The sequence below is a fragment of the Euprymna scolopes genome, chromosome 31 (genome assembly GCF_053919585.1).
Source record: "Euprymna scolopes isolate OS-2025 chromosome 31, ASM5391958v1, whole genome shotgun sequence".
NCBI classification, from domain to species: Eukaryota; Metazoa; Mollusca; class Cephalopoda; order Sepiida; family Sepiolidae; genus Euprymna; species Euprymna scolopes.
This window is the reverse complement of record NC_136512.1, coordinates 66091847-66113087: the sequence shown is the minus strand read 5'-3', so window position 1 is coordinate 66113087 and position 21241 is coordinate 66091847. Positions and strand designations below refer to the sequence as shown.

Sequence of the window (21241 nt, the reverse complement as noted above, 5' to 3'; positions counted from 1 at the left end):
ATCTTAATAAAAGAGACGCCAATATTTAGGACCTAGTCTTCAATATATAAATATATATGAAATGTGACAATCTACACAAACACATAAAAAAAAATAATGACGTAGATTTTTTTTGTTTTAATCTGACCTTTTTTTCTGAAAGATTTGGCTTCAAATATTTATTTAGTCTGAGAACCCTAATTAGGGTCAACTATTGGACACGTTTACCAAAATTTTTAACCACTGCATACTAAAATTACATGAGTCGGGGAAACTGCGTAACTACAAAAACCATAACAAAGGAGGTAATGTGACATTATTTTGAAGGCGCAAAAAGCCCTAATCGTTAAATATTCGTCACAATTTTTCCAAGCCCTTCCTGCTCGCTAAAGCCTAATAATTCATTATCCAATCAGGTTCGTTTTTAGTAAAAATCACAGCAAACAAATATTTTCGTAACATCTTGAATACTATTTACCCATATAAACTGATTAATAATAGTAATAGACATTGTATTTATGATTCTGATTTAATGTGAATTAAAAAGTACATATGTAATTAAAAAGAAATGTAATTTTGCTATTTTAGACAAAAAAAAAAAATAAATAAATACGAAACTGTCATTTTCATGACGTTATCACGTGACGTGAATCTCTTTCCTCTTTCATACTTTTGCATTTGATTGGCATAACACGTCTTCGTGTCTCTCTGAAAGACTTAAAGTAAGTGAAACACCTTTTGTAAATTATTATTTTTTTTTATATGTTTAAATTTAAGCATTTATTTGTCTACCATTTATACCAATCCCTCATTATTTCATGGACAACTTTTAAAAATGTAATCAACATTTAGTCTTCACTAATAATTTATTTAGCTACACCTATATTGAAACATACTTTTTTTTTTTTTTGTTAGCTTAAAAAAAATGAAACAAAAAACCATCGAATGCTTTTTTTTTTTTTATTACTTTAAAAATGTTTTTATTTTTGCGTTTAAAATAAACTGCTTAATATTTCCAATAGCTAAATCTGTCTTCAGTTTATTAACTTTAAAACATGGCCACCATGTGGTCTTTTGAGAAAGTTAAAAACAGTTCTCTTGTGGCCATTTTGTTCGATTTCATTTAAACTAAAACATATGCTAATAAATAGATGTTTGCGATCCTGTTTTTTTTATTTTTTTTTCTAAACGATTACTTTTTTTGTAAAATGTTTTAAAACCTGAATGTATTTGACCATTTCCTTAATAAAGAAGAAAAGTAGTGGGGGTAAATCATTTTTTCACTACTTGCCGCCATATTGCTTTTTTTTTTTTTTTTTTTGTGTTATAAGTGAGCTTGTTGGCTTTTTTTTTTGGGGGGGGGGGTTCATTATGTAAAAAAACAAAAAAAAATATTAAATTCGGAAAGATAGGTCTCCCGGTGATCAACGAGACCACTTTAATTTTTTTGATTTTTTTATCGCTTCGCTACTAAGAAAAGAACTTGGTACTTGTACAGTTTAGTCAAGACATTAAAAAATGAAAATATCGAAAAAAGTTTAAATTGTATGTATTCGTTATGGAGGGAAGTTCTCCGAAAAAAATTTCACTTAATTTCATCAAGTAGTTTTTTTTTTTTTTTTTTTTTACAGCAAAAAAACAATTTATGATACCGAGCAATGGTTAACCACGTGTGGGCTTTTAGGAAATTGCCCCCCCCCCCCTCACCAAATTCCATGATTTACACTTTTCCCTTTTCACGTTAATCTCGTCGATTACAAACTTTCAGATTTTCGAAAAAATACATTGACTCTTATTGTCGGATCAGATTTTAATTATAACGTTCTACTAAATTGAATACTTCGGGACCATACACCGAGAAAAATATTGCGACTCTTTCACGCGACCAGTGTTTATTTCCGTCTATAAAAAGGGGGGTTAGGAAAGGAACTTTCTAACCCCCCCCCCCCCCCCCAATTTATTTCATCTGCGTCGTCTCGCTTGAAAGAATCCCGGGTTTACACATAGATTCGAAATAATTTTGAAATAATTGGGTACTAGTGCATAGAGTGATCCGGACGTAAATAATAACGCTATTGAAAAAGCCATTCTTTACATGGGGAGGGTGTTTTGTACTTATTCTATACTTCAACCTTACAATTGAATAAAAAAAAAAAAAAAAATTAAACTTGGAAATACGATTTAAAAAATAGCGCGGATAACTCTGTGCAAAACACTTGGGGGTACTGGTCGCGGTAAGAGTTCCCTGCCGAACACCCTCCAAAAACAACGATGTCTCCCGTTTCTCGCGCAGCCGCAAAGGACATGTTTTAGTTGCCATAGTAACAACACTTTTTATCGACATTGTTTTACTGTTTAAAGACATTACTACACATTTATTAATAATATCTCACTTTTAATCACTTTTATCGACTTTTTAAAACTTTTTTTTTTACTCTTTTTAAATGACAACGTTAATGTTTATGAATATTGAAATAAAACATGTTTATGAATATTGAAATAAAACATTACTACACATTTATTAATATCTTTTTTTTTTTTTTTACTGTTTTACTGTTTGTGTCACTTTTATCGACTTTTTCTTTTATGAAACTTATCGGCGGTTCTTGAAATTTACTTACCACAAAACTTGTCGGCGGTTCTTGAAATTTACTTACCACAAAATGATGATAGAATAATAAATTTACTTACGTTTAATTAGGCACCTCCAAAACTGGGGGGGCAGGTCAGTACTTTTTGACGGACCGTCTTTTTAAAAATCTACCAAAAATCAGGTAATTATCCGATCAATACGAAATTTTCAGCGATTATTAGAAGAATGAACTTTATAACAGTGTACTTATTTTTCATAAACGATATTTATATATTTTTTTTTTTTTTTTTTTTGCTTACAAAGTTTTGAAGTGGGAACAAATATGCTTAAAATAATCATCTGAAACTGAACAAAACATTGTGTTGTTGTAAGGGACAGATTTATAGATTTAAAAAAAAAAAAAAAAAAAAAATTGTTTGCATACCTTATTTTGACGTCTGAATATCAGAACTTCGATTGTGTTTAATTATCCCGCTTTTGAGTTTTGAAGTGTGAAATTCGGTGAATATTTTAAGTAAAATAATTAATTTAAGTTAAGCAAAACAAAAAAATTTTTTTTAATATTTATACGAAAAAAGCCATTTTAAAATTTTTGATAAATAAATTAACAATTTTTTTTTAGCGAGCCGAATAATGCATGAACATTATTAAACAGGACATGCTTTGAATAATCGATACAAAAAAAAAATTCGATAAATGTTGTGCCCTTTGTGTTAAAAATAGCATCATTTTTTTCGATCCCGTTTGAAAACGTTTGCCGCCTTTCGACTACGGTGGACCAAACGCGCTGAAATATTTTTTTTTTATTCTGCTTTAAATTGCCCCCCCCCCCATTTTGGGGAGCCTGGCCCCCACACACATACACATTACAAACCAAACTCATACAAATGGTCACCCATCTGGTACTGGCCAGCCTCAGCTTAATAATACATTGAAATTTTCGTCACTGAAAAATAAGTTTTTTTGGCTTGTTTGGTCTTCCATAGTTTTCTTCTTATAAAACGCAAAGGTAAACAGAGTCGATCTCGACTCTACATTGACGCGAAATATCTAGATACCTATATGAATAAGTGGAATTATTTGAAATTCAGGTACTTATATTATAATATTTTTGCATATTCTCTTAGAAAATCATCCTAAATCTTAGTTAGACAATAAATAAATAAATTATTTCAAAAACCTTTTTTTTTTTAATATTTAAGTACGTTTTTTGTACAGGACAAAAGATGTCACTTAACTTTTTGGGAAAATTTAACATTTAAAATTTAATTAAAAATAGTAGAAAAAGTTTTACATTATTCTGTTTTCTATATGATAAAATTCAGGGTTTTATCTTTCTAGAAAAAAAAAAGTTACTCAGAAATAATGGATTTTAATAAATGTAATTTAGTTTTAAAAAACAACTTGATTTTGCGGCCATTTTTGGCGGTGCCTAATCAATGTTATTTTCTTTTTTAAATAGCATTTTCTTTTTAAATGACGTTTTTACTGTTTATGAATATTAAAAGAAAAATAATTACTAAACATTTATTAATAAGAAAATGGGTGCTAGTGCACTTATGATCCGCGCTATATTTTAAATCGTATTTCTAAGCTTAAAGTTTAATGTTTTTTTATTCAATTGTAAGGTTAAAGTAGAGAATAGGTACAAAACACCCTCCCCGTGTTAAGAATGGCTTTTTAAATAATAACGTTATTTCAGCACGGATCAATAAGTGCACTAGTACCACAAAATGGTAACGTTATTATTTAAAAAGCCATTCTTAACACGGGGAGGGTGTTTTGTACCTATTCTCTACTTTAACCTTACAATTGAATAAAAAAACATTAAACTTTAAGCTTAGAAATACGATTTAAAATATAGCGCGGATCATAAGTGCACTAGCACCCATTTTCTTATTAATAAATGTTTAGTAATTATTTTTCTTTTAATATTCATAAACAGTAAAAACGTCATTTAAAAAGAAAATGCTATTTAAAAAAGAAAATAACATTGATTAAACGTAAGTAAATTTATTATTCTATCATCATTTTGTGGTAAGTAAATTTCAAGAACCGCCGACAAGTTTTGTGGTAAGTAAATTTCAAGAACCGCCGATAAGTTTCATAAAAGAAAAAGTCGATAAAAGTGACACAAACAGTAAAACAGTAAAAAAAAAAAAAAAAAAAAGATATTAATAAATGTGTAGTAATGTTTTATTTCAATATTCATAAACATTAACGTTGTCATTTAAAAAGAGTAAAAAAAAAGTTTTAAAAAGTCGATAAAAGTGATTAAAAGTGAGATATTATTAATAAATGTGTAGTACTGTCTTTAAACAGTAAAACAATGTCGATAAAAAGTGTTGTTACTATGGCAACTAAAACATGTCCTTTGCGGCTGCGCGAGAAACGGGAGACATCGTTGTTTTTGGAGGGTGTTCGGCAGGGAACTCTTACCGCGACCAGTACCCACTTGGGGTTTGTATTACTTTCAAAAGTTAGTGGTAATTTTAAAAGATTTTCTGAGGGTGGAAAGAAAGCCCCCCCCCCCCCCGGGAAAAAAACAAAGTGGGTGCTCATTTTACGTTAAATTATTATAGATCCCCACATTTTTTAAACTAACATTTCTTCATATCTTGGAAACTACTCATTTGCCGTAATTTTAAACGTTAATTTCGTTTTCAGCGACCCCGAAAACCTAAAAGAGTGGTAATTTTAAAGGAATTTTCGAAGGTGGAGTAATTCTTCATATTTACCCTTTTCATTAAAAAAGGAAAAAGCTACACACGCCAAAATTTTTCCTTTTCGGAACAATGAATGCTCCCTCGAACGAACTGCGTACAACATCGGAGCCGATGCGTATTTCTCTATAGGGGCCTCCCCGGCCTCACTCGTGTACGTCAGCCGTTTTAACACATTACGAAACAAAGGCAACACATTGCATTAGCAAATATTAAATAAAATAATTTATTACATTTTATCGTAAAACAAGTGTTGGGTTTGTATTACTGTACACAGATTCGAAAAAGTTGGCAAAAAATAAATATAAAAAATAAATATTATCAAAGGCAAGATAAGTTACTTTTCTACCAAACTGGATATATTTTTCGTGTTTTTATTCAATGTAACATATTTATTTAGCTCGAAAAACAGTGTTTACCGATGTATTGGAAAATTCAAGATGGCGTCTGATTCTCTCTTTAACACGGTAAGTTTGGGAAAAGGTGTTATAAATAAAAAATCTATACAAAATACTAGTAAAAAACCCGCCGAATATATGTCCACCTATGGCACTATTTTGCACCATCACCGTATTCGTTAACGCTACGCGTGAGCAGTTTTTAAATGTACGTATGCGTAGTAACGTGATCTTTCACAAAGCGCATGGATACATGGCGGATATTTTAAATGACAGGAAATTTTTTACAAAAATTCTGTTTACATTTGGTGGGGGGCGGTGTGTTTTTTGTAAACACTTAAAAAAAAATCATTTGTATTTTAAAAAAAAAAACTTTAATAGTTTATTTTGGAAGTATATTCCATAAAGAAAATAAACAACCCACTTTAAAAAGACAAATTACAAGTTTTTTATATTTTATTCGCAGTTTTGTGTTAGGGGTGTCAAAAATACCAATAATATACTGTAACAGATTGATTGATTCCACTAATTGCACATTTTAAGAGCCTTTACTTAACCTGTTTAAGTTTGTGGTGTCATAATCGTGCTACATTAATTGTGAGAATTCGCGGGTACTGAGATGAGCTTTTAGCTCTTTTCTTAGTGTCTGATAATTTATCTCGCGACATTTTTTTTTTTTTTTTTTTTTTTACACGCAATATTTAAAAATATTTTTGGAGAACTTTTTTTTTTTTTTTATGGTGTTTTAGCGTCCCACATTTATCGCTGAAATTTTATTACCAGAGGACCCTCTACCTCTTGGATTTTATATCGAAAAAGGAACAATTTCTTTCATCCTGTTGGCACTCCCGTAACTGAGGGGGCTCGGATTGTTCTGTTCTAAAATCATCTGGAGGATGATTTTAGAACAGATACTCCAATAGTTTAACGTGAACGACCATAGTTGAAGGTTACCCTCATTTCATTAACTACTTACAGAGTGGACTCTGAACATCACTCAGTCTTTCTTGTTTTTGTCTTTGATATGGCGTTACCTCGTATTGAACCCTGAATCCGATTTCCAAACACCAACAATTTACCATATTGAGTTATTTCCCTTTGTCATTAATTTATTATCCTTTAATAAAACTGATCATATTTGAAGTTTTTGGCATTTTTGATTAAGATGAGAAATGACTAGAATTTAAGTTAATTTATCTCCTGTTTATATGATGACGCAAGTACCAAATCTGATTTTCACCTGAATGAAATGTACATTTTTTTGCTACTTACCACCGTCTGATACGCTGTGAGATAAACATATAAAATATGGTGCTAGTGAACGAAAAAAGCCATAAATTTTCCGGCCTCCTACGTGATATTATGACCGGTATGATATCGAATGGCGTTGAATTAGTATTAGAAATTTCCACTAAAAAGTAATTTAACAATGGTTGTTGCGATCTATGGCGTAGGTAAGAAATAAACACCTCATCGGTTGGGTAAAGTTAATGTGGACACAAGTCCTCTTGCCATACAATGCTGGGCTGACCATGGAGTCTCTCTTTAAAAACCTACCAAAAATCACGTTAATAGCTTTACAGTTAATAACTCACAATCGTGCTAAAATGTAATGTCCAACCAACCTGTATACTTTTATTATCAGTTAATTTTCGATTTCGCATACGTTCATCTAAGGTCTGTAGGCACCTTCAAGCCGTTGTGTAAAACGTCATCATTATAGACAATAAGTAGTGACGTCATAAACAGAAATATCAAACCTTAATTCTGATATTTGTTTATATTGAACCCTGGTGAACCAAGTGCAAAAGAGATCCAGACAATTGCACTTAAGGGAACAGCGAGGATACTAAAAAAGATCTCTCGGTTGGTTTCAATAAAAAGCAGGTCAATGTTGGCAGCTGGTTTGGCTACCCCATACCCAGCATTGTAATCTTCAAAGGAAGAAAATTAAAAAGAAAAAAAGGAGCTTATCTCGCCTTTGGTAACATATTTTAATTTTTCTGCTTTCTCTTATCGCTAATTTTATCGATATATTTTACCCGATCGAATAAATCAAAGGATTCGTGCAAGGTTGAATATTCAATGATGATTTTTAATTACCGCCCCAGTCTGACATTTAATGAAAGATTGGTTTTTAATCTGACAAATTCAAACTTGCTTTTTTAGGCTTAAGGTACACGGGTAAAGCGAGTTGCTTATATCTATTTTCTCCAAACTTTAATCATTAAAAAACACGATAAGTTCAATAGTTTTCCCGATATTAAAACTTTCATAGCAGGAAACTATTTGTCTGCCTCAGTTTTAAATGTGAAATTTTTTTTTCAACAGACCTGAAAACCTATAAAAGTCGTCATTTTAAAGGTGTGTTGAGACTCAACACACACCTTTAAAATGACTTTTTTTTTTTTTCAACTCAACACTGTTGAGTTGAAAAAAAAAAATCCACCTTTATAAATTGTAGTTTTTGACCACTTTCGTTTTAGGGCCCGTTTTGTTAAGTTAAGAATGACTTTCTAAATAGCGTTATTAATGAGACTTTTTATTTGCTAAAGAAAAGATAGCACGGTAACATAAGGGCGTAAGCACCAAAACTTTTTGTTTTTGGTTGCATTTTTTTGTTTTGTTATATACGGCAAAAAAAAAAAAAAATAAATAAATAAATGCTCACCAGAAGGTGAGTTTTGAGTTGAAACCTATTGTCGACGTTTTTTGGAGTTGGCGTTAATATAAAAATGTACCTATCTATATAAAACTAGCATGACCCGTTGCCCGGTGGACCCCCCCCCCCCAAAAGTAAACTAAAGTTATTGATGGCCACTGGCAGCCTTGGGCGAAATGAATAATAATAATAGGTACTGTTTGAATAAAAAAAAAAAAGTATGTAAATTAGTATGAATTAATAAAAGTATGAAAAATGGTCCATTAAAATAATGGAAAGTAAAAAAAAAAAAAAAAAAAAAGTTTTAGATTCTCACTATATATGAACTGTTTAGCGTGATCAAAATCAGTGGTAGAAGTCATAGCTGTTTCTGGTCAAGTGTTCCTCTTTTCAATTCTTCCACTAATAGTATTAAAGTAAATTTTAGTTTAGTCGTTTTTTAACGTGTAAAACAAAACAATTTTTTTTTTCACTTCACTTTGAGTACTGTCATGTTAAGAACTGCATTTGGAATAGACATCCCAAACACCCCATGTTAAGAACGGCTTTCAGAATACACCATGTAAAGAACGGTAGGGTACACAACCCCCTTTTTATTTGGGTGGGAGGGGGGTGTACGGAAAAATAATTCCCCCAAATTTAACCATGATATTGTCAGCATATCCACCGCAAATGCTTTGAAATAAAGAAATAATTTTGGGTTGGCAGTGTCGTTAAGAAAGAAATAGATTTGTTTATCGCGCGTGTGTACAAACCTGGCAGCCAGTGAATTACATTGCATGACTACTTTCTATCTTTATAAGTACTTGTCTCCGACAAAATTTGAATGAAATTTTCTCAATCAGCATAGTCGAAAACCTATGGAAGTAGTCATTCTAAAGAAAATTGTGGATGTGGACCTAATGTTTAAAAAAATCCCTACTCGCTCACGCACAAAAAAAAAAAAAAAAAACTTCAATGTTGAGAATTGGCTTGGAAAAGAAATTTAAGTAAAATACTCCATTGAATTCAATGTAATGAAATTTGTTAAAGTAGCGTAGGTAATCGTAAAAAAATTAGTAATTGTGACTAAAATCAGACCCTAAATTTCAAACATGTGTGCAGGTCTGTCAATCGAGGTATGGAAGAAAAAATGGAAAATATCTAAACGGTTTGACAAAATCTGATATTAAACATAATTATTTAAAAAGATATGCGGTAAAAATTGCTAAAAAAGGTTATGTATTTTTATTTTTTTATTATAGGGTTGGTGAAAAAAATAAACAGTATAAAAATAGTTTAGGTTTTTAAATGGGAAGAATATTTACAGCGAAATACAAACTAAGTGAGAGAGAGAAAATGTTTTGTTTTTGAAGTGAGAGAATAAAGTAGATCTTGCAGATTTAAAAAAAAATATAAATGAATTAGCTTTGAAAAATGTTTTGTGAGAGTTTACGATAGAAATCCCATATCTGTCCAAAGTGCCGAATACCACCTGGTGATGATTGGGATTTTGTTATTTAGAGGGAAAAATAGAAACTACTTTCTCTAAAGATGGTGATGCTGTTGCTCCTAGGATGGAATGTAAGATTTTATTATAACTGTCTAAAATGGCATTACATAAGGTTAGACATAATAAATTCGTATGTGGCATCTGTTGTTGCAAACCTATGGTACTTTGGTCCAGAGGGGAATTTCTTCAATCAAAATATTATATAGGAGATAATCCGAAAAGTGCAAAGTTCAAGGCAAATTATTATTAAAAAAAAAAAATAAAATAGAATAAAAAAAAAAAAATAAAAAAATAAAAGGCTAAATTCACAAAATTTTGCTTAAAAAGGTCGAGTGGTTCCAAAATAAAGAAATAACACAGCATGACGTGTTCAACATTGAAGCTGGTGCCTATTTGGCAATGTAAGGTCTGGTTTTTAATCTGACAAATTCAAACTTTTTTTTATTTTATGTTTTAGGATACACACGGGTGAAGTATTTTTTTGGGTTTATTTACAATATACGACAAAGTAGTCGAAAAGCAAATATATATAACAAGTGTTGCCTATCTTGACAATCGTAGGTGGAATGTTTAAACATTGATAATGTACGAAAAAAGAAAAGTGACGTCACTTGTGGAAATGGCAAAGTAGTAAATCAGCTACTTATTAAAAAGGTACTTCGCCGAAGTACCTTTTTAATAAGTAGTTGATTTAACGTTTTAATAGTTGCATTTTATAAACATTGGAAAGTTTCAAAGGGTTTTTATTTATTTAGAAATAAAATAGAACCTCTTACAAATCTATTAATAAAATGCATTTTCCACATAATTTTGAATGTATTAAAAATCGTTTTAATTAAATTAGCTTTACAAAAAATAAGTTTTTTTAATTAAAAAAATCTCTTTAGCTCGCTTTTCAAGCACCAAAATTATTACTTTATTAATGTAACAATGTTTATAAAACAAAACTGCTATTAAAACGTAAGTCATCTATTTTCAAGGTACTTCGTTTTATGTACCCGGATGTTGCATTTTCATTTCACCTACCGGCCATGTTTTCGATGTTTCAGCTTTCAATCTACGATTTTCAAGATTGCCCAAATTTTATCAGAAGTTTTTTTAGTTTTAAGATGTTTCTTTGGTTAACAAATAAAAGCATCTAGTGCTACATGAGAACAAGAAAAAAAAATGGCCACGATTTGACTGTTACATCTTTGAAGTCTTGATAATGACTTAAAAATAGTGTTAGAAACCCACCCAATAAATGTTACCGCGACATGTCGGATCAAAATATTTTTTTCTCTAGTATGGATGCTTGTAAAATGTTTACTGTCGGAATTCGTTTAATTCAAAACTATCGAACTGCTGAAATGCCAACCACATCATGCTGTAAGGTGCAATTTTAATGTTTTTGCAAGGTTGAATATTCAATGATGATTTTTAATTACCGCCCCAGTCTGACATTTAATGAAAGATTGGTTTTTAATCTGACAATTTCAAACTTGCAAGTTTCATTGAAATGTGCATAGGTTAGATTAAGTGGGTAAATTTTTTACTTTCTTTCCAACTTAATGTCCATTTTTAAAATAATGACTTTACAGGTTTTCGTGCAAAGATTGGATGTGTTTGTGCGGACAAACATGGCCACCAGTGAAAACAGATTACATTGGACGATGTCTTGATATATAGGGATAACTTTGTCAGCCTCAGTTTTAAATTATATTCGTTTTCAGCATATCTGAAAACCTGTAAGTCATTTTTAAAAGTTGTAAAGAAAGTAAAAAATTTATCTTGAAAAGAGTGGGAGGTTTCGAATCTCATGTTTCTGCAATTTCCGGTACTAACTGGAGGGATTCTCCGTGGACCCCATAAAAACTGTAACCCCCTTTTGTATTGACCCCATAAAAAACTAATCCTTTACGAGCATGTTCCTTACTTTTGTTCGATCGTAGGCGGGCTTAACTGGATTGCATGATTTAGAACATTTTTTTTTTTTTTTTTTTTTCATGCTAAGTTGAAAGATTTTCTCTACTAGCTGAATTATCTCTTTATTTTTACAGAAAAAATGTGTACAGTTTAACAAACTTAACAAATGAAATGTTAAACGAGTTTATGATGATGCAAGTACCAAATCTGATTTCCATTTGAGTGAAATGTACATTTTTTTTGCTACTTACCACCGTCTGATAACTCGAAACATTTCGTCCCTACTATTTGTACTTAATCCGGAGTTGCCCGGAATTCATCAATGCTATTTGTTTTAAATGTTTTTAGTTATATATGTTTAAAGGTATACAAAAACAATTTTTATTTTAAAAAGTTTTATTTCAATCATTTCCAGAAATTAAAACTTAATGTTAGAGAAGTTATGGAAAATGGTCATGGGTATTTCTTCGTTATTAAAACAATTTTGTTAAAAAAAAAATAATAATTGTATTTTAGTTCATGTTAATTTTAACAAATAGCAATGTCTATTTGTCATATCTCCAATTAGTTAAATATTACCAAATTATTAAATCAAACAATTTTCAAGCTTATCAAAAAACGCTTTGCCATGTTTAGGATACGTGTCATATTTTGAAAATTTCTGATTTGGCCCCCCCCCTTACATAGGCATTCCCACTTATCAAGGCCAAACAGGCCACTCGAGGGTAAGGTTAAAGAGTGTACAGTAGAAATTGGACAATATAGTAATCGTTAGTAATGGAAATTCGGTAAATTTGTTAACAAATGGGATGGCTCATCAAGAACTTGTTTACTTGAAGACAACCATATTGTAGTCAGCTGGAAAGCAGGAAAATGGAAGACAATTCCACAGGTGTGCAGTTCTAAGAAAGAAGCTTTGTTCATGGAATCTACGTTTAGGTTTGAGTGGAGGGAATTATTGATAGTGTTTTCAGCTAGACTAGTGTTTCTTGTAAAAGTTTGGCGAGGGGGGGGGGGCATAGGCTGAACCTCAGTTGAACACTTTCCATGAAAATAACGATACAGCAGAGAGGTTGCAGGGAAGAGAAAAGGATATCTACTATGAGACGACGAAGTCTATTTTGAACTCTATCAAGACAGGACAAGTCCTAAGATTTTAAGTTTTCAGAAAATAGTTATCTATATGAACTCTTCTGTTTTTTTTAGCAAAACTTAATTTTTGGTTATGAAAACTTTTCATCAAATTTTTTCTACCTTATCGTTTTTTTGTAATTTCTAAACGTGTTCATTATTGCAACATTGCTATTAAAAACTCAATATTTCAATCTTCGAATTTCGTTCTAATAACAAAAGAGCACTTGGTCATGTAAGAGAGATAAATCTTCACAGGTTAAAATTCCTTTACATTATTTAAGCAATTATTTAAAATTGCCGCAGTAATAATCTTTTAAAACAAACTGGAGCGAAACACATTTTGGTATTGTAAATAACATGCGGGAAGGATAAAATAGTCACTTGTAAATTAACGTCACAAATAGAATTGATGTAGGGCACTTTTTTTATACAAGGTCATTGTGCAAAGGGAGGCAACTCCATTTCACTAAGATTTGGTCTTTTTTTTTTTTTTCATCTCGTAATTTAGGTGTAGTACAGTTATAAACTTACATCAGGAATTGTATTTATTCAAAAACTATCAAATTTATTTTTGCATCAAAATATGATTGGATATTCTATAATTTTTGTAAATTCTTTTTTTTTTTTTTTTTCATTAGTTTAATACCTAATGTTTACTGTTGAGATGCTCATATATGACAGTATGGTATATTGATTTTGATGAAATCGAACTTGGGCTTATTTTCACCGACAAGCTTGAATATTCAATGATGAATTTTAATTACCGCCCCAGTCTGACATTTAATGAAAGATTGGTTTTTAATCTGATGGATTCAAACTTGTTTTTATTTTCTTTTTCTTAAAAATGCTTATTAATCTAAATTATAAAAACTGTACTGCCGATACCCTGACATGAATGAGGGCATCTGATTTTTCTCTCCTTTCAAAAGAAGGTAATACTTGGGGAGATTGTGCCTTGTAAGAGCAACCGGATTATACTTTGATCTTAATCTCATTTAATTTAAATGTTATTTAAATAGTAATAATTGATGCTGCAATGTGGATTCTGCTGAAGCCTAAAATGTCAGACATCACATAATTGTAGGGAGTGCTTGTCCCCTACCCCACCCCAAGTGCATCCGTATATTCCTATCATGAACGTTTGTATAATTTTAACATTTTTTTCTGTGTTCTTGGTTTTAAAATTAAAAAAATTTTTAAGTTATATATAAGTTCACATTCATTCAAGCAAGGAAAATAGAATCTTACATGTAACAAGGCCGATAGCCATTGGTCGTGTGCTTTCGTGTAATGAATAAATGCGTGAATGTAGGATTGATATGAAATTCTTAAAGATAAACTAAAATGATCGAAAAATGGGCTGAAATGGCTTAAATAAATAAAAAAATAAATGACTTAGAATGACTTTCATGAACTTAAGGATGAATTGAATGGCCTTAAGAATGACTTGAATGCTTTAAAATAACTGGAATCCTTCAAAAACAACTTAAATCATCTGGAGAATGACTTGAATGGCTTTGAGACTGACTAGTATTTAAGTGGGTGATCATTTTACATTAAATTAATACAGAAAAGTGATCCTCCACTTTGTCACAAAGTTACAAACCTAAGTACAGCATGTAGTAAGAACAGATACTACACTTTGAGATATTAAATCCTTTATTCATGTTAAAAATATATTGAAAATCAACAATGAACTTAGGCACATGGCCAACTCAAAACGGGGTGGGGTTTTAGGGGTCGTTGGTCATCCTTGTCACTCCAGAACTAAACAAAATTCAAAGTTTCTCCCAGCTAGTATCTTCTTTCACCATAATACCACATTCACCCTTTCATACTGGAGGGACGTCCTACTTAACTCCCAATTTTTAAAACATTTTTATTGACGTGTATAAAAAAAAAAACAGAAAAAAAAAAACAACTTTGATCTTGGCCAAAAGGCCAAGAAAAGATTAACAGCATCTATTAACCTTTGATCTTGACTGCTAAGCACAAAAGTGTGACGGACAGACCTACTGAGTGACTTATATAGAGTTGCTTGCACGCGACTAAAAATTACATGAAACAGGAAGAAATTTTTTCAATTATAATTTTTTTGTGTATTAAACAATATGAAAATACTTAATTCAATGATAATATCAGCAGTTGTCGAAATTAATTTTTCTTTGAGGTGTAATGGATTCATTAATACAGACTTTTTTTTTTTTTCATTTCCACTAAGATTCTAATAATAATAATGGTTCATTATATTCGATCATTATTTGATAAATACTGAAAATTTCATTAAAATTGGTTAATTTCCTGATTTTTGGTGAATTTTTAAGTAAAGGGAGTAGTCAAAATGCTTACACATTTGGAGCATCGGCATTCATTTTGCATGTACCTAAATAAAAATGTAAAGAAAGTACTTTTCACAATATAACTTTTTAATAAAATTATCCCCCCCCCCCCTCAATTACCTTGCATGGTTGAATTTTCCATGATGATTTTGATGACCGCCCCAGTCTGACAGTTAATGAAAGATTGGTTTTTATCTGACAAATTCAAACTTGCTCCCCCACCCTCATAAATAAAATAAACTGCATTGATTTTTTTTTTTTATTATTGTTATATCTATATTACATCGGTACTCACAAATAAGGGCTCTAAACTTTGTCAAAAGGCCACAAATAATTAAAAGATTTATAGTTTGCTAACTTATAAATGTATGAGTTTTCCCTTCTACCTAGATTTCAACTATTTAGAAAAGTGAAAATATTTGTAGAATATCATTAAAAAAAAAAAAATCTTGATTAAACTATACATAAATCTTATTCAAGTGAAGCCCCTTAACGTGCAAAGTTGAATATTTAATGATGATTTTTAATTACCGCCCCAGTCTGACATTTAATGAAAGATTGGTTTTTAATCTGACAAATTCAAACTTGCTCCCCCCCCCCCCCCATCCACCAATTAAAATTCTGTAAAGTACAAAAGTTAATATTTCGATTCGGTAAGCGAAAACAAAGAAAAACAAAAATCTGGTTTGCTACTATACACATAGATTTGAAAAAGTGGTTAAAACAAATAAATGTTATCAAAGGCAAGATAAGTTACTCCTCTATCTAACCGGATATGTTTTCAGTGTTTTTTACTCGCATTAAAATGGAATTTTTTTGAAAATCAGTGTTTATCAATATATTTTAAAAAGAAAACTGGTGGCATGCTCGCTGTTAAATACAAACAAAATAATTATACAAAATACTGTTAGAAAACTCCCTCCTGTGACATAGGTGGACATATATTAAACATCTTAACATAAAATAATTTTTTCTGTGTTTATTATGCTATAATCTATTTTTACAAATATTACAATGATCATTACAATCGTCGATTAGCAATATACCCCATGAAACTTCCTCCGAAGGAAATTTGTTTAAACTCACCTAAGGTGAATGCTGGCATTATTTACTCAAAATTCTTATAAGCAATACATTATAATTAAAATAAGAATGGCCATTGCACTAAAGTAAATATTGCATGAAAAATCACTTCAACTAAAAATATATTTTTTTGAATAAATTGCATTTTTTTTTTTTTTTTAATCTAATTTAGCTTCTGTTGAGGTCACACATTTAAGAAACTGGAGTTTGTAATGTGAACAATTGTTTCTTAACGTTTTTTCCAAGGTTGAATATTCAATGATGATTTTTAATTACCGCCCCAGTCTGACATTTAATGAAAGATTGGTTTTTAAATCTGACAAATTCAAACTTGCCAATTCATCCCCTCTCCACAACGTTACACCCAGCAGTCACTATTTTAGTTTCAGTAAACCAACTTCCCCCCCCCCCTTCCTCCTCCTCCTCCTCCTCAAAATAAAGTTTAGACAATTCTTGTAATGACCTTTCCTTTGAGTGTTGTATTAAGCTGATCATCTGCAATTTTAGCAGGGCCACTCTCCCAGGCTTTACCATTTCTTAACGTTTTTGCAAGGTTGAATATTCAATGATGATTTTTAATTACCGCCCCAGTCTGACATTTAATGAAAGATTGGTTTTTAATCTGACAAATTCAAACTTGCCAATTCATCCCCTCTCCACAACGTTACACCCAGCAGTCACTATTTTAGTTTCAGTAAACCAACTTTCCCCCTTCCTCCTCAAAATAAAGTTTAGACAATTCTTGTAATGACCTTTCCTTTGAGTGTTGTATTAAGCTGATCTGCAATTCTAGCAGGGCCACTCTCCCAGGCTTTACCAGCTCTGAGAAGGGATTAGTTTATTGACAATCACCTGAGATACTTCTACCTGGAAATGCCAACGAGTCTGCTCAGGTGTTTTTTGCAGGGTTTATTTCTAAGGGCGGGTGCGCTGACTTTTTTATTTCATTTTCTGACCCTCATCACATTTCTCACTATGAGAGAAAAATAAATACCATTTTAGTGAAGCAGCTTATCTGAATTGTAATTTTTTTTTTTTTTTTTCAATTTTCAGAATGCGTTACGTGGCCGCATATCTTCTTGCTACTCTTGGAGGTTCCAAGAACCCCTCCGAGTCTGAGATTGAAAAGATTCTTGGCAGTGTGGGTATTGAGGCTGAAGCTGATAAACTGAAAGCTGTTGTCTCTGAACTGAAAGGAAAGGAACTTGATGCATTGATTGCAGCTGGTAAGTTGAAGACTCCATTCCAAAATGTGGGGAGGAGTATCTGTATATTTTTTTTGTTTATCTTCCACATTTTCTCTGAAACTAGGCTGATCTTGCTGTAATCTTGTGTAGCATTTTATAAAATGCAGTGAACTAAGTATTATGGTATTCTTTTGATGTTCTTTTAGGATTAATAGGGATTAGTCACTATAATACTCATTTACTCTAAAAATTTTCTTGGAAATTACTGGGCAGATCTGACTGAAATGTGTGGACCTATCTTACAAGGGATTACCACATAATACAAAAATGACAAAGTTAACCATATTCAACCATAAAGATATAACAATGTAATCTTTATACATGCAACTGAAATGGTCTTAAGATGTGGGTTATAAGTTTTTAAATCACTGTTATGACGGTGAAACTTGATACATTCTGAGACAGCTATTGCTTTTAAAAAATGCTGCAGTTATAATTAAATTTTCAAAATTTATTAGGAACTGGAAAGACCTTTTTTAAGTGTCCGAATTATAATTCTTCAATATTCCCCTCCCCCCTTTTTACGTTTGAAAATATTAATTGAAAAAAATGTTTGAAGTTGCACATCTTTAGTCTTGAGGTTGAAAATCAGCTTGTCTTTAAAAAAAAAAAAAATTTCAATGCAAAAATAAACTTTGCTAGTGATACTAAAATGATGACTATACAATAATCCAACACTTGTCTGATTTGGGCTTTATGTTCAATGAATGGACCTTTCCCTGATTAGCAACACTTTATAAAAATGTTTTCCTTTACTATTTTTAAAATTTGTAAATGCTGTTTAACAATTCAATTTTTTAAGTCATTCTGGAAAAAAAAAATTAATATTGAAATGTAGAGTTTTTTTTTTTCCTTCAATATTTTTGAGATCCTGAACTTTGACTCCCATTTTTATTAGAAATTATGAAGATGAGCTTTTATATTTTAAATATAAAAGCAATTTTAAGCATTTCCTTTTAATACTTACTTTCAAATATCTATTTGCATGTTTTTTTTGTTTTTTTTTGTCATCTCACATGAAAATTTAATATTTAATAGGTCAACAGAAACTTGCCTCAGTTCCTTCTGGTGGTGCTGGAGCACCTGCTGCTGGAGCCCCTGCTGCTGCTGCCGGAGCCTCTGCTCCAGCCAAGGAAGAACGTAAGTTTTTGATTTATTTTCTTTTTACAAAGATTTTTTTTTTTTTTTTTTGTGGGGTGGGGGTTAAAATTAAATATCTATTTTAACACTTAATACACGTTTAATTTGTGTTAATATGGATATTTTTTTTTTTTTTTTGGAAAAATATCTTTGGGGTTTTAAAGTGTTTAAATGGGTATTACTGTTTTAGTTTTGAAAGGCAACTTGATACTGCCTAACAAAGACTGTAATATTGGCCCCAATTATCATTCATCTCTGCATTTTTATTTTTACTTTTTTTCTTAGCTCCGACTCCCATTTAGAGACTGGCCTGCTTGTTTTTGGGGGTTACTTGGAAAACAGTAGGTGGTTTGACACTTAGCAAGGGATTGGCCAGTCTTGGTAACCCGCTTGGTAAAGTTGAATATTTAATGATGATTTTTAATTACCGCCCCAGTCTGACATTTAATGAAAGATTGGTTTTTAATCTGACAAATTCAACCCCAAAATTCTGTAAAGTACAAAAGTTAATATTTCGATTCGGTAAGCGAAAACAAAGAAAAACAAAAATCTGGTTTGCTACTATACACATAGATTCGAAAAAGTGGTTAAAAACAAATATATAACAAATAAATGTTATCAAAGGCAAGATAAGTTACTCCTCTAATCCGCTCCATTAATAGTGTTTTATTTTTCATTCTTTTTGGGTGTTTGTAGATTTTTGTTAATAAAATTTCATCAAAACAATTAGATCTTTAAACTAGGTTTAAAACCATATAGTGAATGAGATTTTGGTGAAAGAATCTAGCTAAAGAGTAATCAAAAGTTTTGTCTAAAAAGGAAAAGACCCTCGATTCCTCACCTCCCCCTCCCTAAAATCAAACCTGACTTAATTCGTAAGTTGAATAGAAATTGTAAGTATTTTTATTTTACTAAATAAATTGGTTTCAACTACCTGCCATGTGAAGTGTCACAATTGGTTAGGTTAATTCAATGTGATTATCAGTATCATGTAAAATAATAATGGACATATTCTATAAAGTTCAGGCTTCAAACATTTTGACAAAGTAAATAAAATTATATATTATTTAATTGGAATTCATTATTGTTTCAACCATGATCGCCCCTTTGTGGCCGATGGCGCAATGGATAGAGATGTTGAATCTCTACTGTTCCAGGTGAGAATTGTCTGAAGAAAGCGGTTTCAATCCTACCCAGAGGCTTACTTGGCCAAAACATGGTGAGATGACAGCGACAACTATGGAAGGCAGTAATTGCTGTGGATGCAGTTATGAGATTCTGAGTCGCGGTTACCACCTGACAGGAGGCCAGGTGAATATGTAAAACAACTAAAAGATTAGGATAATAGTCTGTAATAAGTAAAATAATAAATAAAATTAGTTTGCGGATTTAAATATTTAATTTAAAAAAAATTTGAACTATTGTAAAAATTAGAGTCGCATACAAAGAAAAACAACTGGGAAATAAAAGTATCTCCTACTTCTTGCTAACCCAGCCAACAGCAAAATCCCACCCTATCACTGTTGATGTCTCTAGATGCCAGAAAACTTTCTAATAATTTCTTTTCTTGAATGGTTAGAATTTAGAATTCTTTCCTCTGTTCCATGCTTGCCTGACATTAATATACAAAAGTTGCTGAACATCCCATCTTCTCATTAGATATGAATTCCTGTACATCCATGTGGCAAATGCGTGTTGTTGCATTGAAAACAATTTCCTACAAGAATTTAAGATTTTTGTTTATTTTTTTTGGTTTATTGAAACAAATTACCTGATAACAGTTCAAAAACATTTAAAAAAAAAAAAAAAAAAAAAACTCAAATTTTAAAAAATTGTATCTATGAATATTTTTTATGATTTTAAGTTTTCTTTTCTAGACATCAAAGAAGTTGTTTGATTTGTTGGTAATTTTTTTATCAAATTTCTTACATTTCTTTCCTTTTGAATATGATTTATCAGTCTAATTTTGACATGGAGATAATAGTGATGCTAAAATGATGACTACAACAATAATCCAACACTTGTCTGATTTGAGCTTTATGCACAATGAATGGACCTTTCACTGATTAGCAAACACTATTAATGAAATATCTTGTTTTAATTGCTATGTTAATTCTAGATATTGTAAGTGCATACTTTGATCCATCTTGAAAGCAGGAATTGGTCTTTTAAAAATAAATGTGGCATTTGAGTTTTTTTTTTTTTCTTTTTTAATATCAAAAAAGATGTGAAATCCCCTTCCAAAACTTTATTACTATATTCCAGTATCATAGATGCTATTTCAATTTTTATTATTTTGACCTAAATCCGAGATTAATAAGTTCCCTCTGTTAACATCAAACCAATTTTTTTTTTTTTCTTTTCAGCCAAGAAAGAAGTCAAGAAAGAAGAATCAGACGAATCAGATGAAGATATGGGATTTGGTCTCTTTGATTAAAATGTCATTCATTACTCATGCAATAAAAAAGATTTTGACATATTTTTTTTTCCTTTTGTCTTTAATTTGTTAAATAAGATAATCTAAACTGAAAACTCTGAATATAAGC

At 30.9% G+C, this 21241-nt stretch overlaps 1 protein-coding gene and 8 non-coding genes across 9 annotated transcripts; all 9 read left to right on the top strand.

Annotated features, from left to right (window-relative positions):
* Positions 1-559: 559 nt before the first annotated feature.
* Positions 560-21174, top strand: LOC145255776 (large ribosomal subunit protein P2-like). The gene is made up of 4 exons (XM_080114438.1): positions 560-701; positions 17362-17534; positions 18594-18695; positions 21062-21174. The coding sequence occupies exons 2-4, from the start codon at positions 17363-17365 to the stop codon at positions 21130-21132; spliced, it is 345 nt and encodes a 114-aa protein (XP_079970564.1). The 5' UTR covers positions 560-701; position 17362; the 3' UTR covers positions 21133-21174.
* LOC145256014 (small nucleolar RNA SNORD31) lies at positions 7772-7845 on the top strand. The gene has a single exon (XR_013863926.1). It is a non-coding gene; the product is annotated as a small nucleolar RNA SNORD31 (small nucleolar RNA).
* LOC145256011 (small nucleolar RNA SNORD31) lies at positions 11250-11323 on the top strand. Its single transcript, XR_013863924.1, has one exon. It is a non-coding gene; the product is annotated as a small nucleolar RNA SNORD31 (small nucleolar RNA).
* LOC145256018 (small nucleolar RNA SNORD31) lies at positions 13628-13699 on the top strand. The gene has a single exon (XR_013863930.1). It is a non-coding gene; the product is annotated as a small nucleolar RNA SNORD31 (small nucleolar RNA).
* Positions 15359-15430, top strand: LOC145256010 (small nucleolar RNA SNORD31). Its single transcript, XR_013863923.1, has one exon. It is a non-coding gene; the product is annotated as a small nucleolar RNA SNORD31 (small nucleolar RNA).
* Positions 15732-15805, top strand: LOC145256016 (small nucleolar RNA SNORD31). The gene has a single exon (XR_013863928.1). It is a non-coding gene; the product is annotated as a small nucleolar RNA SNORD31 (small nucleolar RNA).
* Positions 16560-16634, top strand: LOC145256017 (small nucleolar RNA SNORD31). Its single transcript, XR_013863929.1, has one exon. It is a non-coding gene; the product is annotated as a small nucleolar RNA SNORD31 (small nucleolar RNA).
* On the top strand, positions 16867-16940 carry LOC145256012 (small nucleolar RNA SNORD31). The gene has a single exon (XR_013863925.1). It is a non-coding gene; the product is annotated as a small nucleolar RNA SNORD31 (small nucleolar RNA).
* Positions 19099-19172, top strand: LOC145256015 (small nucleolar RNA SNORD31). Its single transcript, XR_013863927.1, has one exon. It is a non-coding gene; the product is annotated as a small nucleolar RNA SNORD31 (small nucleolar RNA).
* Positions 21175-21241: the final 67 nt, after the last annotated feature.